The 18,515-nt window shown below is 40.8% G+C and overlaps 1 protein-coding gene across 2 annotated transcripts in view; it reads left to right on the top strand.

Moving 5' to 3' along the window:
- The window catches only part of arl15a (ADP-ribosylation factor-like 15a), a 101,524-nt gene extending 84,243 nt beyond the window's left edge, over positions 1-17,281 (top strand). For both annotated transcript variants that reach the window (XM_041999294.1, XM_041999293.1), the window contains exon 5: positions 15,470-17,281. In XM_041999294.1, coding sequence (XP_041855228.1) covers positions 15,470-15,622 — 153 coding nt within the window. In that variant the 3' untranslated portion in view covers positions 15,623-17,281. The remainder of the gene's footprint in view (positions 1-15,469) is intronic.
- Positions 17,282-18,515: the final 1,234 nt, after the last annotated feature.

The raw sequence follows: 18,515 nt of genomic DNA, 5'->3' as shown, positions 1-18,515 counted from the left end.
TGTGTTTTTTTTTCTTTTTTTCTTCTTTTTAACAGTGAAGGATATTTATTATTAATATTTATTATAACATTAATCCCCATACACATAGTTTGCAGCATATTTGCAATACCTCTACCTCTGGGGGGGATTTATTTATCCAAGCAGTCACATGAAAGCAGCATGAACCAACTGTTTTCTCCGCTAACAGTGTATCAAATAACATTACGCACAGGATCACATAATTCTCTGGTTCGAAAGTTGCCTTTCTGCTCCAGATTAGTACATCTCAATCCTTACGTTAAAAAATGCTTTAAAAATTATGATCGGCATCATATATATGGAGAATGATTGAATGGAAATGTGTAGTGGATAATTGATTTCTTGCCTAAACAGTGGCTTGACAGAACAGATATGCTCTTTAATAGTTGCAATAATGGACACAGTTGATAAAATCTACTGATGTTTTGTTTGAAATATGACACATCTCTCTCCAAGGCACATAATGCTCTTACTCAACCTCGACGGGTGGTAGACATCCAGATGGCTACTTCAATATTACATCCAATTCATCACTTGCATTTAGCCAAAAATGAGTTGTAAGTTATCTGTAAGTAGGTGCACTGCCAAGTGAGTACTGCATTGATACAAGTCCTACCTTGCACTGTTTATGAAGCTTGGCAGGTAACCTGTTAAAACTGAGGTCTATCAGGATGACTCACTGAGTCAAATAAAAGGTCAGGCAATGTTGTGGTAACCATGGAACTGAAGGTATTTCTAAACTTTCAGACTTTTAAAATTTATCAGAAGTGTTTATTTAATGTAAAACTACCACGATACTGCTGGATTCTTCCAGAATAGACTTGTCTCCTGGTAATTATGCTTTTTGAAAACAGATTTATAGAAATGAATGCATTTTAAATTAAATGTAAGGATATAATGACAGATTTTTATTCCACATAGGGTGCTTTGCATACTCATTGTGTCATTTGTTCAGCTGTGTTAGACCCCTACACTTCCAAAGAAATCCCATCGATTTTGGATTTGCCACATATTCTTGTCATAAAATTTATTTACAGTGTCCCTTCAGAGATTTGCCATTGCATAAAGTACTAAAAGTTTTGATCAAACTGTGTTGGGAAGCGTCCAAGACGGAAGTGGCTAGTCAACCACTGTCCTCTGTCACATTTTGCACATGGTGAACTTGCAGGTTTTGGCACACATTGGGTGGTGGCTGTGCTCAGTGACTCATGTGGCACCCAGTGTCTGAAACTTTCGTCAAACGTCTGGCACATGGTGTGTGTGTCATTGTGGCCTGTGACGCTGGTGGCTCTAAATTACCCAGCGGCTCCTGATTGGCTGTGCGAAAGATGAGGCACAGGTAAGGGCCAATCAATGAACCTTAAGAAGGAAACAACACAGTGTGAGCAACTCCGTCACCAAATGGCTCTAACTAACTTGTTAAGATCACCTTTACAATAGCCTGCACTTGCGTCATTACTGAGTGGAAATGTTTAATTATTGCCAGCTCTTTTAGAATAATCATCAGGATGAAAGTTAGATTAAATTTAAACAAAAAAGTGAATTTCCTGCTTACTTTTCATCAATGCTGTTAGTAGCAGCTTTCTTTTTCATGTCTGTTTGGCTATTTGTGAGCTCCTAGAGTTGAATCAGTTCTTTGCACAGAGATTCTGCCCCGAATTCTGTACGGATCTAGTTTATTTGTAGCCTAGGATCATAATGATCCCCACACAAAGTTATTGTTATAATGTATAAAAAATGAGCTAAACTAAATTTCGCATGGAGGATAAATGTCCATCTCCCACTGTGAGCGTTGTTTTCTCTCTCCTCTGACAGGTGTCTCTGATATGACACCAACATGACTTTTTGGAAAAGAGAAAACTTTGGTCAAGTCACAAATGCATGGAGTTTTGTTTTGTTTTTTTTTTAACATGATGATCTCAGATGTCATTAATCCAACTTTGTGACAAAAGTCATGATGGGTGTTCTCTTTCCTTTCTGCTTGGTTTGGATTTTTCTTTTTTTTTTCTTGTTCAGAAAGCAGGGCTGGTGATATTAAAAGGCCAGGAGGGGAGCATTGCTCCTCATGTCAGTCTGTAAACACTGATGCTCATGACAAAAGTGATGCTATGCTTAACGCTGCACAGCATGTCAGTGTTGCGTTGGCTCACATACCTCATCGCCGGAATAAGCTGCAGTCAGTGCTTAATCACCACAAGGGCAGTCAGTGAGATATGACCTGTCTCAGTTTGTTTTTTTCCATCTAGATTTAATTGCAGTGAGTAACTGAATGCTGTAGCTTTGTTGAGTGTGTGTCAGTTGTTTGCTTTTGCTTTCAAAGAGTTAAGTAATGCTGCAAAAGTAAAAGTAAGCCAATTTAATTTTCATTCTTCTCTCTGCAGAATAATAATCAAGCGTATATTCCAAAAAGGGCTTGTTGCCAGTCTTGTAAAGATGAGATCATGGTGTTATGTCAAATAATTTTCATCAGCTCGACTGAAAATGATGGGGAATTTTGAAAACTGCAACTCAAGTGCAGTCAGCATTTTAAAGAGTCATTCTGTTAAAACTTTACTAATGTCCCAATAAAACCTCTCTTCAGATGCCAAATGAAAACAAATGTGCTCTAAACTAAAAAATGTCCAGCTGCTGCGTAAAATGTTCTTGTGTACAATTAAACAGCATCAACACAGACCTCCAATGAAGTGTTTTCATTTGTCTGCAAGTAAAGATATATTTCATAAATGAAAGATCTTGTGCAGCTGACAGACGTTAGTTGTGTAGTGATGGTGTGATATTTTAGTTATCTCTGATGTTACATTTCCTCACTGTGTGCTGAGTGTGCAGGTGAGTCTGATGGAGGTACTGTGCAGGAGAACAGGATGAACAGCAGGAAAGCAGACAGGAGGGAGGGGGGACTCGGCAGCTCACTGACCTTGACAATGGAGCCACAGCCAGTGACTCTGATAGCTCTCTCTGATAGCGTCTCTTGCTTTCCCTCTGCCCCTCTGTCTGTTTCTCTCTTTCCCTTTCACTCTCATCCCTCCTCTCTCTGTGCTCGCTTCTAGTGAGTCTAGCCTGCCGGCTATGGCAGCCAAAACACACCACCGCCACATCTCTGCTGCAGCTCACCCCCCTCTTACCTCACGTCTGCTCTTTTTCCAGACAAGCGGGTTTAAAAAGTCAACTGCGTATTGAGCCGTCTAGACTGAAGCTGGTCAGCAACCTCCCCACCCCCCACCCCCCCCCAACTCCCCTCTCCAATCCCAGACTTGTAAGTTGCTGGCTACAGTGGAAAAATGGGCAAGGAGCAGGTGCCCTTGCTGAGCTCTGTCGCTCATTTCTCGCCAAGTGCAAAATGGCTCTGTGGCCACATTACACAAACATATTGATTTTAGTGTAACAATGAATTGAAAGCCAAGTTCAGGCTGGCTCTGGATATATTGACAGCATTAATAGGTTTTCTTTACAGTGACATGTTCACCGACACAATAGGTGGTCATTTCTATATTGAGATGGGATTGTATAATAATTATATAATAAACAAAGCGCTCCCAAAAGGGTATGTCAGAGTTCTACTGTTTGATAAAGAAAATAAAATCAAGGGTCAATTTCTTTACAAGGTGATATAGCTTTTTAAAGGAAGGCAAGCTATTCTCCACATGTATAAAACTCCAGTGTGTCCAGTGTGAACTCCCCTACTTTGCTGCTTGTTACTCTTTTGATGTTCACTTTTATGAGTAATTTTTAACTTCCTGTTTTTGGATGCCAGTAGCAAAAAACGAAGCACAAACAAATCATCCACTTGGGAAATCTACAGGCAGAATCAAAACACAATTAGAACAGAAATCTGTTTTCAGCCCACAGCTTTCATGTTACAGTAGCACTGAGAGCAGAGACTCAAGAATGCACTGAACTCTAAACCATGCACCAAATGAAGGCTCTTATCTGACACAGACATGTTTGCAATCATTTTACACAAGTAGCAAAATAACCACCGTAGTTTGTGTCTGTGTTTTCTGCTGCCTCCCGTCAGTTGATTAGGTGTACTGTATGGCACCCCAAAGTGTGACATTCCATGTAAAGCAGCGCGTGATGGATTTTTAAGAGGTGTCTCCAGCCAGCCAGCGGCACCACCATGTGAAGTTAGATGGCTCTATACTCCCTGTTAAAATGCAGTGTTGACAGCTTGATTTTTCCAACAGAACATGTGACTCTTACAATTAAGCTGTTTAGATGACTGTGCCTGCCTTTCAAACTGGTGTCACGGCTCCTCTTTGTGCAGTTTATAACGTAACTCTGGCAAATGCTGCCACATTTACATTAGTCCATTTGTTGACTTCTCAGACTGTCATAATAAAAACCATGCAATGCCAACAAATGTGATAAAATAAATTTTGTCTCAGACTTTTGCATTTTTGGTAGTTGTTGATTCTGAAGGTGTTGACCAGAAGTGCTCTTAAATATTATCACATTTTGGTAACGAAGACTGGGCATATTGGTCTGAGGAATTTTCAGCTTAAGATTTCTGTACAATATTCCCAAGTGGCCCCATATCAAAATACAGTGCTGAGAAGGGGAGAGTTGTGTCCAGATGTTTTAGCTAGTAAACATAACAGTCTTTGATAGATGGTGCACCATTTTTATTAGTGCTGTAACATACATTTCCATAGTGGCTATTAACCTCTGTTTTCACGTGTAGTTTATGAGTGATTACAGAAGGAACAGCAGGCTCTAAATGTCAGAAGATATCTCACAGTGCTTCATCCATCCCAGCTTGGGAGGCGAGGGTTGGAAAATCAGTCAAGACGCATACACTGATTACCCTCTGGAGAGTGTGCGCTAGACCTTGGAAGCGCAATATGTGAAGTCACTTAGAAACATTTTGTTTCTTTGATGGTTTATCTCCCTTACATCTTTGTCTATCCTGCCAGTGCAATCTTCCCGCCCACCTTCATCCCTGCTTTTATTCCCTTTCCCACCCATACAGCCTTTCTCATCCTGTCATTCCTGGGATGGTGGTCTGTCCCTCTGGGAGGTTAAGGGGCACTGTGGGTGAGAGGGCAGTCGGCAGGTTGTGCGGGCACTGTGCTTGTCTTTTCCCATAGCCCACGTCAAATCTTCTGAACCCTGACCCCTGCGGGTCCTTGCTCACAAAATTGGTGTGGAACGCAATTCAGGCAGCCAGACCCTATTCAGGACTGGACTTTCCACTAGAGGAGAAAAGAACGCCCCCGTCCCAATTGTGATCACTGGCCCTTTCTTTGTTTACTGGTCAAGCAGGGTCGGACGGACGGCCGCCACAACCCAGAAGAAGACTTCCGAAAAGCCTATTCAGCATGTGATTTGACCCCTAGTTTCCAATGCTGACTCACATGGATCAAACGCTGGGAATCTCTGGGGGGTTCCCTTCCATAGAGTTTTTCATCCATTGAAATGTACCCTTTTCACAACTCAAAATGACAGATTTTTTTTTTTTTCTTTCCTCTCTGAAAGTTTGTTGTTGCAGCACCATCTTAGAAATGTGGGATTCATGGAAGGGTTCCATGTAAGGTCCACAGAAGCTCGTCCTTTTTTATTATCGCACTATTAGTGGTCATTGGGTTTTACGGAATTGACAAAAAAAAAGGAGAATTTGGGACAGCTTTCATTCTTTACAGCTGTGGTAATACAGTGGTAATCTGTGGATGTTTGGGTCCATACCAGTCATCGTGGTTGTTTTCTGTTGTGGTTAACAGCGGGCATTAGCAGTTCCCTGGCAGGATGAATGATCAACTCATAAAACCATTTTAAAAAATACATTAAATCTCAGATTTTATGCTCAAATCCCAGCGTTCGCCTTGTGATCCATCAAAAAGTGATATGAAATATGTATGCCCTGTTTATGTAAATGTATTAACAAAAATAGAACAACTTGTTTTGAGTTCAAGTAGTTGTTATAATGTAGGGAAAAATGTGACTAGATGTCCCCATAGGTAATTTTCTTCTGCTGTCATCCTAACCGCAAAACAAAGACAACTGCTGCTTGCCATTTTAATTGTCTCTATCCTTCTAATCAAGATATTTTGTATGGTCTGAGTTTGCTGGTGCGTCGGCTAGTGGAAACCTCTGCTAACAGGTGCAGTAATCAAACAAGTATGAGAACAACCTCAACAGCAGTCCTGTTTGCTGACATGCGCAAGACATGAGGTCTAAAAGAAAACACATTTCTGATCTAAGACCTTATAAATGAAGTGCAAAGCAAAAGTATTTGCATTAAAATGGGCGTTGAAGAATAAATGACCATGTGATTTCAAATTCCTTCCAACTTGATTGTTGAATGAGTGACAGCCTCATCATTCACATATGTGCACATGTGCAGATAAAGTATCTGAATCTGTTTCCCAATATAAGAACGTACGCGATGCAGACATAGTCAAAAAAACCTATCAACCTTGAATTTTATATCCTGTGGTCCCCTAACATCTGAGTGTGCATGTCTATGAGAGAGTGGGTGGCTCTGTGTGAATGTGTGTACAGACTCCAACTTGACGCATGGTTTAAATCTTTTGAAGAAGGGGAGCACTTTGATTGTAATGCCGCGTGCTGTGTGCTAAAGCGGGGGCCTGCTGCAGCTTTCAAGCTGGTCAACTGTCAAGACTGGAGCGTGAAAGGGGGGCCTCAGAGTGAAAGGGGTGGAGGGTCCCATTAGGGGGGTCTTGGAGGAGGAGGGGTGGCTTGTGACAGACCTCCTGGGCTTTGCGGGCCCTCTGTGTGGGCTGCTGCAGCAAAGCAGGCCCCTTCACAAGAAAAAGAGAGAAAGGGCGGGCTCAAGGGAAGTTGCCGGCACATTGGCCCCTCCAGCAGGGAGGATGGGCAGAATGCCAGCTCACCCGTTCGAGTCTCATAGACCAGATGTTCCTTGTCAGGGGGTTTTTGGCCTTTTATAAATTGAGTCACTCTATCTGTAACAGGGCAGCGCAAACATGGGTACCCTATTTACCCTGCTGCACACATCTTACATATTCTCCTCTATTAAACCTTTCTTGGTGTCCTACAGGTCAAACCCTGGTTAAGGGGCCATGTTCAGCTACTGAACCTGCCAATTATTTTCCATTCTCCATGAGAGGATAGATCTTTCCTCCCCCTTTGCAACTCCCAGTCCTCACCCTGTAGAAAATGCATTCATACTTCTGTAACATCACCAGGTTTCTAATCCTCGATCCTTGAAATCTGCACAGGACCCAAAGACAAATGCATTTTGAGATAATATGGTAGAAAAAGTCATGGCATCACAGACAGTGTGGCCAGTCTTCAGAGTCTAGTTAGACTGAGTATCTGTAGGACTGGATGACAATAACAATATATAGTCCACAAAAAAGAATAATCACACCGATGTTCACTAAACTCTGTTTCATTATACATGTAACTAGATGCTTCTTCATAAAATTCTGCTTTAATATTTAATTTAGAATAAAAACACAGTCAGATTATTTCATCACATCATAATTCTCTTGGACTCTGATGAGAGTGGATAAACACTTGCTCTGCAGCATCTGTTGCTGCTTTTACCAGGCTTAAAGCAAATATTATTTATGCGACAGCCAGAGTGCTTTAAAGTCATCTGACCTGCTGCAAGACAAATTAAAAAAGATGCCTTTGAGCTTGTAAAAACAAAGTAAAAAAGACCTACCTGTTCATTGTACAAATGGGAATCTTCTCATGCACATCTTTCAGATATATGTTTGCAGAATCCCCACATGTGTGGAAAGAACATTATCACTGCGTAAGCTCTTAAACCCAATAGCATTGTTCCAAATAGCACTGAGTCTGTAAGAATATCCCCAGTGCATCCTAGATTTACAGCACCTCTGAGAACGGCTCTGATCTGGCAGTGATCAGTTGCCTTTGAAGAAAAGTGCTCTGTGAGTGAATCACTTTGAACCTGCACTGAGCTGAGCCCAAGGGAGAACCCATGGTCTCACCTGAGTGGAACAGGACAGTAAATCTAAAGGCTGCTCAGATTTTCTACTGGGACATGGGGACTTCAGTCTTAATTTGTGGGCCACAGAACCTCTGTTTCAACAGTTCTACAACTCTGGATTGGTTCCAGGGTGGCCTCAATGCTTTTTATGTGGCAAGGCCTGGACTGTTTTTACATCTGATGAAAGGACTAAATTTAACTTGTTTTTTTTTTCTTATCGTAATGCTAAAATTTTAGGTTTCCTGATTTTTAAATGTGTACATACATTTTTATGCTGCTTTTTAAGCTGTGCTGTGTGTCTCTTAATGTGCGCTTTGCACACCCTCAATCAAAACAGCCTGAAATATCAAGGTGCAGGAGTTTTCACCAAGCTTGTCTTCAGCATAAAGAAGCCGATTGGCTGCATTTTCCACTCTTCCGTTTTCACAGTGTATGTAGCTTTATGTTTCAGATGTTTCATATTTTTTTATGTATTTTTGGCTATTTTGGCCACGTCTTGATAAAGATGGGTTGGATGAAGGATATGGGAGATAAATGTTTATTTAATGGGGCACTGGGGCACTCTTGCCAATTTCTACACAAGGTTGCAATGCATGTATGTTGAGAATAAATCACTAATAAATAACTAATTCTCCATTGCATCATTTCAGCTCCACTCCTTTTGATTCTTTGATATATATTTTGGAGAAGGAGTGTGCTATTGTTTGTATTTGTATGCAGTTGTTTTATATGTGTTTGTATTTTATATGTACTTTTATGCTTATCTGTCCAGGGACCATAGATCAAAATTAGCTGGCGGCTATATCTGGTACAGTGCGTCTTCTTTTTCATAACATTAATGTTCTTGTGCTCATTCTTGATATAAAATATAAATCAACATAAATTTTTCTTGTTGTCATCAGGGAAAAAAAAATCTTAAATAAGGTGAAATTAGTAGCTAGCCTGTAACGAGTCTGAGGACTGAGGGGCTTCTTATAATGGTCAGGTGTTCAGTATGAACTTTGGTTTTACTGAATCATAGGAATTAGATTTTGGACCCACCCTAAAAATCTAAAAAACAAAAAAAAAAAGTAGGGCATGAAAAACTGTTGAACACAACAGCTGTACTTCAGTAGTGAGTGTGCCAAACAAACACTTTCTGAATCCAAATCAGATGTTTCAGTGCAAATTTCTGAATTTGCTTAATTCAGACTTTAAGGATTCTGAAAGATGATTTTCCACCACATGATTTTTTGTGCACAGTGTCCTTATCTTGGAATGGAACGTTTTCAAGTACACAAGTGTTTAGCGACAGGGTCTGCATACTACAGTGTTTTTCTCCAGACATAACCCCTAACTTGTCTGACTGATCGCTATAAAGCAGTTATTACTGTCATGCATCGGGTTTCTTTTTCAAGTCATTGATGTTATAATATGATACAAGTATCTCCAGGCGATGAAGTCTCTTTGTTCACCTGTTTTTTTATCTAGTCGAATTAAAGCAGACTGCACTATCTTCACCGTACTCTGTCATGTTTGTTATATGTTATGTTTTTTAATGCCCTGGATCTGACCCATTTCTCTGCAGTCGCCACAATTTGTCTGCAGCATCAAAACCAAGCCTAAAAGTTTAAGCCTGATACCAGGGGCCGCTAGACTTCTCCTTCCTACTGTTTCAGTGTCATCTCAATTAAGGTTCCAAGAAAACTGAGGCAAAATGTAAAGGTTACACAAAAGTAACAAAAATGAACTGGTTAATGAGAATTGCCATGTCTGGTCTGTTCAGTGCTTAAATTCTTCTCACACCAGTACATGCTTGTTACCTCAGGCAAGTTTTTTTTTTTTTTTTAACGACTGACTAAAGTGGTTTTTGCCTTTTTACATAAAAAGAATTGATGAGAATTAAAGCAGACAAAACACATCTTTTGTAAATAAATATGCCATAATGGTTTGCTCGCATGACAGATCACAGTAACAATGGGGTGCCCCCCCCCCCCCGGAGAATAAATATGGCCAGTGCTCAATAACATGACATAGAAGTCGTCATGAAAAACACAAGGTCTTAAAGCTAGTATAGTGAAGGTGAGCTGTACAATGCAATGGAAAATACCAGAGGTGATTCTGTTACTGTATATGCTTCATTTATAGTTAGCACTTTCACTGAACAGGTGATCAGGTCATTATCTACCTTGAGTAAGGCCTGAGGCAGTAATCCCCTAAGATGCAAAACCTTGGGTTTATTACTGAAGGTGTTACACCCTTGTTTAAATAGGCTTTAGGTTTTACTTACTGGCCAGTAGGCTGTTTCATCTGACACCTCGCACAGTTTGTGGTGCAATGTTTGTTTTTTCACAGGCTTTCTAAGTGTTCCTCTCTTGGGGACCTCCAGGCTTTCTCATGTCTTTAGGTAAGCCGGAAAAGCAAACAAAAGCATATCTATTATAAGGCGAGTGGATCTCACATTACCTTCCCATTTCAATGCAGTCGCCAGTGTGGGCCACTTTCCAAGTGACTGATATCTTCACAGGGGCCAACATGTCAAGGGATGGTGTAATTGATTGTCTTGGATATTTGAGTATGCCACTTTCCCTAGTTGAGGGGGGACCCCCTCCTCAATGCTTCCTTCTCCAGTTATAAAGCTCACTTGTGTGGAGAGGTTTTGACATGACAGTGAAGCTTGATAGACATGTGGTCATAATACATGTAAGGTCAAGGGAACTGGAGGTAACGTCTTTCATCTCATGAGGCATGTTAAACTTATTTGTTTGGCTCATTTCCCCATGCTTTAATATATAAGTAAAATGTTAAATTAGTGGTAAACCAGACTCTGCTTTCATCAGAATTTTATTCTGATGAAAACCTTAAAATCACAAGTTGTCCAATGAATTTGCTGGTAAAGTTATCCTGGCGTCACATAATGTGTTTGATTACTGCCCGCAGGAAAGCAGTGTTTGAAGAATAACTTGTTAAGTGAGTCATTTTTATTAGCTCTTATTTAGGTTTTAGTTTCTTTAAAAAACTGAAAAAAAACATGGCTAGGAGCTAAAATCGTGACTGAACATTTCCTGCTTTTCCCTTTTATCATCCCATTACTAAAACACAAGGGATATAAGTTATTATTTGATATGATTCAATTTAGTTTTATATTTTTTTCCAGTCTTTTTTTTTTAACTTGGGGCATCAGAACTAGACTTATCCCAGTTGTATGATACTTATCTGCTATAAGAGTTGATCCAACAAACCTACATCTGTTCCATCTGGCTTTGCTGTTAACTTTTACTAAAACTGACTCTAGATTTTCCAAATCGGTGGACATAGCACAGAGTCCTTGAACCACATTAAGGGCTCTTATCAGAATTATCCTTAACATGCTATGTTAATGTCACTCTGTTGCCTTGGACCTCTGCCATTGTGCTCTTGAGCAGGCACTTAACACAATTACTCAGCAGAAACGTCACTACTTAAAGGGACTGTAAGAAACATAGCAGTGGTGAAACCAGAAGAATGCAGTGTGGGGAAAAAATGGCTTTGATTTCATAGTTTGTAAATCACTTGTGTGGAAACACTGCGACAAACATGGGTCACATTTGGTTGCACACCAGTTGCTTTTTCAGCAGCCTGTGTACTATTCTTGTGGCAATGTTTACACAAAATCCATTTGTAGCTTTATTTTTCCAGTGTGACATTCAGCAGATTTAATCTAAGTTTAATTAGTAAATGAATTCCTTCATTGTGTACATGGGATAGCTCCACTGCTGGCCTGCTTGACATTGAGGTACACTCTGGATTGCGCAACCTCCTCGTGAATGTGAACATCATAGAGCTTGTTTGCTTTGTCTGTGTGGGATTGGAGACCCATTGTGCAAGACGTGCTGGGATCAGCTGAAACTCTATCTATGGACCTAAATAGAAGGAGAATGAACATATTTAGGACCAGATGAAGGACATTATGACTGTTTTTGCTTTTGTTTTTTCTGAATATGTTATAATGATATGATACTGCAGACACCCAATATCACCTGCTACTTTGAATATTCTCAACAGCAGAACAGAACAGTCTAGTTTTCTTTCATGTATTCTCAGGAGCAAGCATTACGTACCTGGAACTATAAAACTTAACCTCCAACCAGTCCTCTTTTTTTAGTCCTCTGTCTGCCTCCATGGTTTGTTGGTCAGGAGGCCAGAGAGGAGCTCTGTGGACAGCCATCAAAGCTCTTTTTATTCTGTAGGATAGCCTCTTGACTTGGCATGAAGTCAACAGTGAGCATCACATGTCATAATCTGGCACAGGTCACCGAGCCACTGAATGCACGTGCCATGCATGCCCATCCACTGTCTTAAGGAGCCTAAATTAGGCTTGCCAGAGTTGGAGCTTAAAGCTTAGCTGACTAACCGTGTAACCACTGGGTCACAAACTGTCAAGCAAACAGTAACATTTTTAATAAAGTAATCTCTTATGCAGACTCATTTCCAAAAGGTAGTTTTTAAATGGCCCCTTTTTAATCAGCATATGAAATTTCTTACCACAATTTAATTATTTCAGGAGTAAGTTTAGACTTGTCTTCCAAATTAATTTTAAAATGGGGCCCAGAAGTCTGCTCAAGGATACTTCAACATGTAGATTTAGAGAGCTGGACATTAAGCAAGCAACCTTCCAGATGAAGGCTGACCACTCCACCACCTGGGGTACAGCCACCCTAAATTAGTTGTTTACATGACATTAATACATATCCTCCAACATCAATCTGCAAATCATTACTTGAATGAACATCTGTTGGCAGCTTACTTACACTCAGCTTAGATTGACCGATAAAATTAAAAGAACAGGTCTCATTTTTATACATAGGAGATGAAAACAGAATGTACAGTATGTCCGATCTTAAATTAAACCTTACTTAAATTACACAGTTAAATAGGAAATCCAGCTCATGCACATTCTCAGGGACTGAACTTTCCTCTCAGCACACCAACTATTCAGGGCTGTTGCCTAATAGTTCACCTTTCCCGAGTTTTATATATCTGTCAGTAACGCTCCAGACCAGCATGACTGGACTCCAGCAGGAGGAATGTAGTTGTTACAGACTCAAATGATTAAAGATTTTTTGACGCCCTTATGGATGTATAAGCCGCTTTCTCCCATGTGCAAGACGAGGCCCCCGGTCTGTATGACCTAAAAGAAGCTAGACTGGATGACCCAGTGGTCATCCTAGAAGCCATCTGGCAACCCACGTCTTGTGTGGCTTACCCATCCCACTGCCTCACGCAATTCCTTAAGCAAGCATAAGTGTACTTAGGAGGACTTAATCTCAGAGAAACTGGTTTGGGCCACACTTGTTGACTGTCAGTGTGGATGCACCCGGCTGTTAGGTCATGGGGTTCCTTTGGTCATGTAATACTGAGACAGTGTTTTTGGCAGAATATCCTGTCCGTCTGTTGAGGGATTTAAATCTCTTGATTGGTCGCGCCTAGTCAATAAAATACAGTCCGTGTGAAGGTGTTTGCATAAGCTATTAAGTAAATGGGCCATTTCTTTGATATCACAGGCTGCTGGGTGTTGTGAGTACAGAACTGCCAAGATAGTCTGAAAACCTCAGAAATGATGGGGTAGAGTATCGTTGGTCAGATTAGTCGTCTGTTGGACAGAGCTTAAGAAGGCATTTGCCACCTCGTGAGATGCTCCAGGGTGTGTTCTGCTGGCCCATGAAGCAAGGAAGGGAAGTGGGAGAAGCTTGAGCCTGTCTGCACTTGCACAGAGGTCACCCATGGCCTTTTGACTGTCTGCCAGTGCAGGAGCCAGTGTCTTCCAGAAGGGGGCCTTGGCTACAGGCTGACAAGTAAGCCAGCCAGACAGGCAGCCAGCCACATCGTCTGCAGTCTAGGTCTGGGGCTAGAGCCTGGACTAGGGCAGCTCAAGTTACCCAGACAGATTTGTTAACACTGTTTGGGTCCACTCGGCTTTCTAGCCAGGCTTCTGAGCCAAACGCAGCTGAGGTGACTTAATCTATCATTAAACTCACATTACACCCGGACAGAGACTCTGCTCAGGGGGGTAGAGACGGCAGTCACTCTTCCACTCACTGGCATGGGTGGCTGGGTTTAAGCAGACACAAAGAATACACCCTCCGCCTCCTCCTCCTCCTTTCCATCCTCTTCATGCCACACACCATGGCACAGCTAGACAGCCCAGCATGGTCTAGACAAAAGCAATTTCACTTGATGTTGAAAAGTCATTTGGCTGTGTGATGGGCATCCTTGTGGAGTTCTGTGTTTTCTCCTGCTATTCAGAATACTTGTTCTATCTCCAGTTGAATATTTCAGAAATTTCACCTGAACACTTACAATGTTTCTAAAAGCTTCATACCGTAAAGCAGGTATTACTGCAGTGATTGATGTCCTCTCTCCAGCCTTCACCAAACAATGTGAAAACCAGATGACAATCATTAGAACAAGAAGACAAGAAAACACTTTGGACATGTGAGCTGAGGACTATCAGGTTTTAATACTGAATATTTTATCATCTTTAAGAATTGTGCATATTCAAATCATTCTGGTCATTTTAGTCCAACATTTCTTTACATGTTACATGATGAATGTGAAAGTTTTACCTTTTACCTTTGAAAATGCATCTGTCAAACTGAGCATGTAAGATGTTAATAAATTGCAAAAATGTACTTTTGCTGCATCTGTGGCATTAGTATCTTTCCCCTTTTTTTTTGTCTGAGCTGCAGACAGTACACATTTGTCTTTTTACATTTGTCACCAACTATCAGACAAGCATTGGGAGATGGCTGAACTCTGTTCACACAAGGTGAAAGAATTGCTTCCATTACTCTCAGCTTGAAAATGTCAGAAACCCTAACAACCTGCAGTACCGTCAGTGGAGGTCTAAGACATTGTTTCCCTCTGCTGAGATTTGTTTTTACATAACAGCTGGTTCTGGTTCCTCCCCAAACCTCACCACTCCCTCCACTGTCAAGAGTTGCCAAAAACCAGCATATGAACTTTATAATCAACTGTTACAAGGAGCAGTGCCAAGCCAACAAGCTGCATACTTCTTAGATGAAGAGGCTTCTTTGTTTTACTTACTTTTAATCTATTTAACTTTTTTTTCCTCCCCCCTTTTGTTTATTGTTTTATATCATTGTTAAGATAGAGCTGCAGAATTACACCTGATTTTTCATTCTTTATTGGAAGTGAGGTAACACTGGTAAACTAATTTGTGTGGGTGACTTAACAGAATTCACCTGGTGAAATGTTTGTGTGAGAAGAAAATGTGCAGACTATTAACCGTAAGTGGCTCCAAGTTTAAGACAAGTGGTGCTCCTTTTATTTAAGTAACCACACTTGCCTCAGATTTAATAGCTCCACAGAAAGAAAGAGAAAAAAAAAAACAGAATAGCTGATTTCAAAATGCTTTCACCTGTGGAAATGTATGTAAGCTATAATTCTTCCTTAATGCTAAATGTGATCATTTATGATTGTTTAAAATTGTTTCAAATGTGGCCAACCACATTGTGTTTTTGGCTGCAGATTAAGAAGTACTTTGAGCTGGAGCCGCTGGCCCGGGGAAAGCGCTGGATCCTGGAGGGCAGCACCACCGACAACATAGAGGCGGTGAAGGAAAGCTTCAGTCAGTTTATTATCCTCTTGGAGGACAAAGACACAGATCCTGCAAGGATATGATGCTAATGCTGCTAATGCTTATGGACATTACTGGTTGAGAACCACCACATCCTGCTGGTGCCCATTCACACACACACACAACCTCACAGACACAAACAGACACACAAAAGAATACAACAGATGTTGGCCACTGTTTGAAATGTGTATTGTATGTTATCCTCCATTCACTGTGGTCTCTGTTTTCAAATTGGAAGCGTGTGCACAAGAACCAGTCAACCACGACAGGCTGACAGCCACCCAGGTTTCAAGTAAAGTTATTGAACTTTGCCAACAATGAAAGTCTTGTTTACTACTGTTTGTGCCACTGTGATGTGATCAAAGATATTTAGGACATATGGCAATCCTGTAGTCATTGTTGAACACTAACACACACACACACACACTCACGCACACACATAGTGGAGCCCAAATTGTCTGAAGATATGTTTAGTATCTCCACTAATTACTTTGCAGGATGTTTGGGTGAGCATGGTTGATGTTCTTTCCACTGAAAAGTCGATGGCTGTCAAGTGTGCTTCTCCGTCTGACTCTGTAACAACAAATGTTGTTGTGTAATTGGAGTGCATAGTCCAAAGCCATGTGTTATGTACGGTAGTTACATATCGGTGTGTCACACCGTCTCTCAATATCTAATCTGAATAGTGTAGTCTGAGTATCTCATGGAGTATTAAGGCCATGCAAATGTGCATGCTGCTGTGTAGCCTCCTGTGTACACAACTATATACTACTACTCATGAGATGAGGGGATCAGTGGAGATGAGTCCATTAGGGACAAAGTGGGAACAAGTCTAAAGGCTTTTTTTTATATGTTCTATCTAGGTTATATTTTATAGCTCTGTATGTTAACCCCGTAGAGCAATGTTTTGATTTTTTTATGTCACACCTATGAATACTTCAAAAATCAGAGTTCATAATAAGAAGAAAAAAGTGAATGGGCTGGATCTAGCTGCAACATGGAGCAATGTAATGGATTTTGTGTCTTTTCAGTGTTGAGCAAATGTCATATTTGTTTTTGTCCATTTTTTTAAACTTTAATTTCTTTTTATTTTCCTCTTAAATTTAGCTTAATCTCCTCACGCTGGCTAGTGACTGCAGTTTCCCATCAGACTAAAATACAAACTATCAATCAGCCACAGCAACAGCTGCATCTGACAAGTCCCTGTCCGACACCCTAATGCCTTCCAACTGTCTGGAGACCCCTCCCTGTCTGCTGTTTATCGCGCACCCCTGCCCCACCTCAACACTGCCCCTCCACTCCAGCTCCACTCCATGTTCCCATTACTGCTCAATAAGGCTTGTAGCCCACATGCCATTTCAGCCTGGACGCCCTCATGTGGACTCAGTACCTCTAAAATGAGTCATGTTCATTGTGCCTCAGGTGTCTGTTCATCCCCATCATGAAAGTGCTCAAACATCCTCATTGTTTTTTGTTTTGTCAGGTTTTAAGAGACTTAATCACATTTTGTACCTTTATGTAAGAACTGAATGGATCAATGCATTTATTGGCTTGAATGCAAAATAATTCTTTCGATCATAGATTATACCAGTGGTGGACTTTTCATGTCATCTGCTTACATTAATCACAAATGTTTTATAACTGTACAATGTACAATTTTTTCTTTTTAAATTTTTTGTTCAAAATGGAAATTAAAGATTTAAAAATGATAAAAATGTCAGCTCTTATTTACTCTACATTTTGTCTACTTGTGCTTATAAAGTGTTTAAGTGATACATTTTATATTTATCCTTTCAGTGCTGTACAGTCTCATTTTGAATATATAATCTTAGTTTTTAGGTATATTGAAGGTGAATATTTGTTCGTGTTTTACTACAGAATACGTGATGAGTGGAATTTCTTCATGTACTCCTGAAGATATTTTCTTCAGCGCTTCTGATTTGTGAATTAAGGTGGCCTTTGGAAATCTAAGACACTGGAAGATGATCAGGAAAACACAGATGAGCTGGTGGAGTTTGAGCCAAAGCTGGGATAAAAGAAAAAGAAAAAAAGCGATTAAAGTTCAGCAGCTGAAGAAAGTTTTGAGTGGAAAGTTAACCGAGTGAGACAGGAGTTCCTGATAAATATACTCCACTCTGTGCTACCTCTGCCTCCCCTTTTCTTCTCCCTTTGCCCTTCTTCCCTCTTTCAAATTAACCGTGTGGCTTTAATACAATGTGTGTCATGCAGGTTGCCCTGGCGACTCTTTGATCCTGTTTTCCAGTCTCTGCCTCTGGGGCAGACGTGCTTCTCTTCAGTCTGCTGCACACCAGCTCTGGAAGCTGTTGCAGCCCTGAGACAAACCATGGGCCGCTGCGCTCGTCTCGCTTTCCTTTTTTCTTCCTGCTGTACTCACTTTCTCTCTATTTTAAGCCCTTCTTTCTCCCATTACTTTTTTTTTTCTTTTCATTTTTGCTCAGGTTCTTTTCCATTTTTCTGCCTCACTCTTACTTGCTCTGCTTCCCTTTGGTCACACCCAAACAGCCTTCGCTCAGCATGAGCATCCAGGGTGCCCAAGGGAAGGGAAGAGGCCAAGACCTCAGTGAAGCAGCAGCCCTCCCACGATAAAGAAGAAGAAAGATAGAGGCTGGCTGTACAGTTGATTTCACTCTCCTGAAGAATATGCAGTCAGTTTTCCTCCTCCCACTCTAACCCTTTATCTCTACTACCTGTTTAATTGCAGGTGTCTGTGCACTGTGTTGCAGCAGACCCCTTAAGAAGCTGTATTGGTATGTTGTGATGCACTAATCACTCACCATACAAATGAACCAGAGATGTTTACTGTGGTGGATACAGTATCTTAAGTAACATTCAAGTCTCTGCAAGCTGATTTCATTATAATTTACCAAAATGAATGATAATGGCTGCCTGGAGTCAGGAAACTACCTGACAAATGTC

The sequence above is a fragment of the Melanotaenia boesemani genome, chromosome 11, assembly GCF_017639745.1.
Source record: "Melanotaenia boesemani isolate fMelBoe1 chromosome 11, fMelBoe1.pri, whole genome shotgun sequence".
In the NCBI taxonomy this organism is placed as follows: Eukaryota; Metazoa; Chordata; class Actinopteri; order Atheriniformes; family Melanotaeniidae; genus Melanotaenia; species Melanotaenia boesemani.
Note: the sequence above shows the minus strand (reverse complement) of the source record. Positions and strands in the feature narration are given on the sequence as shown.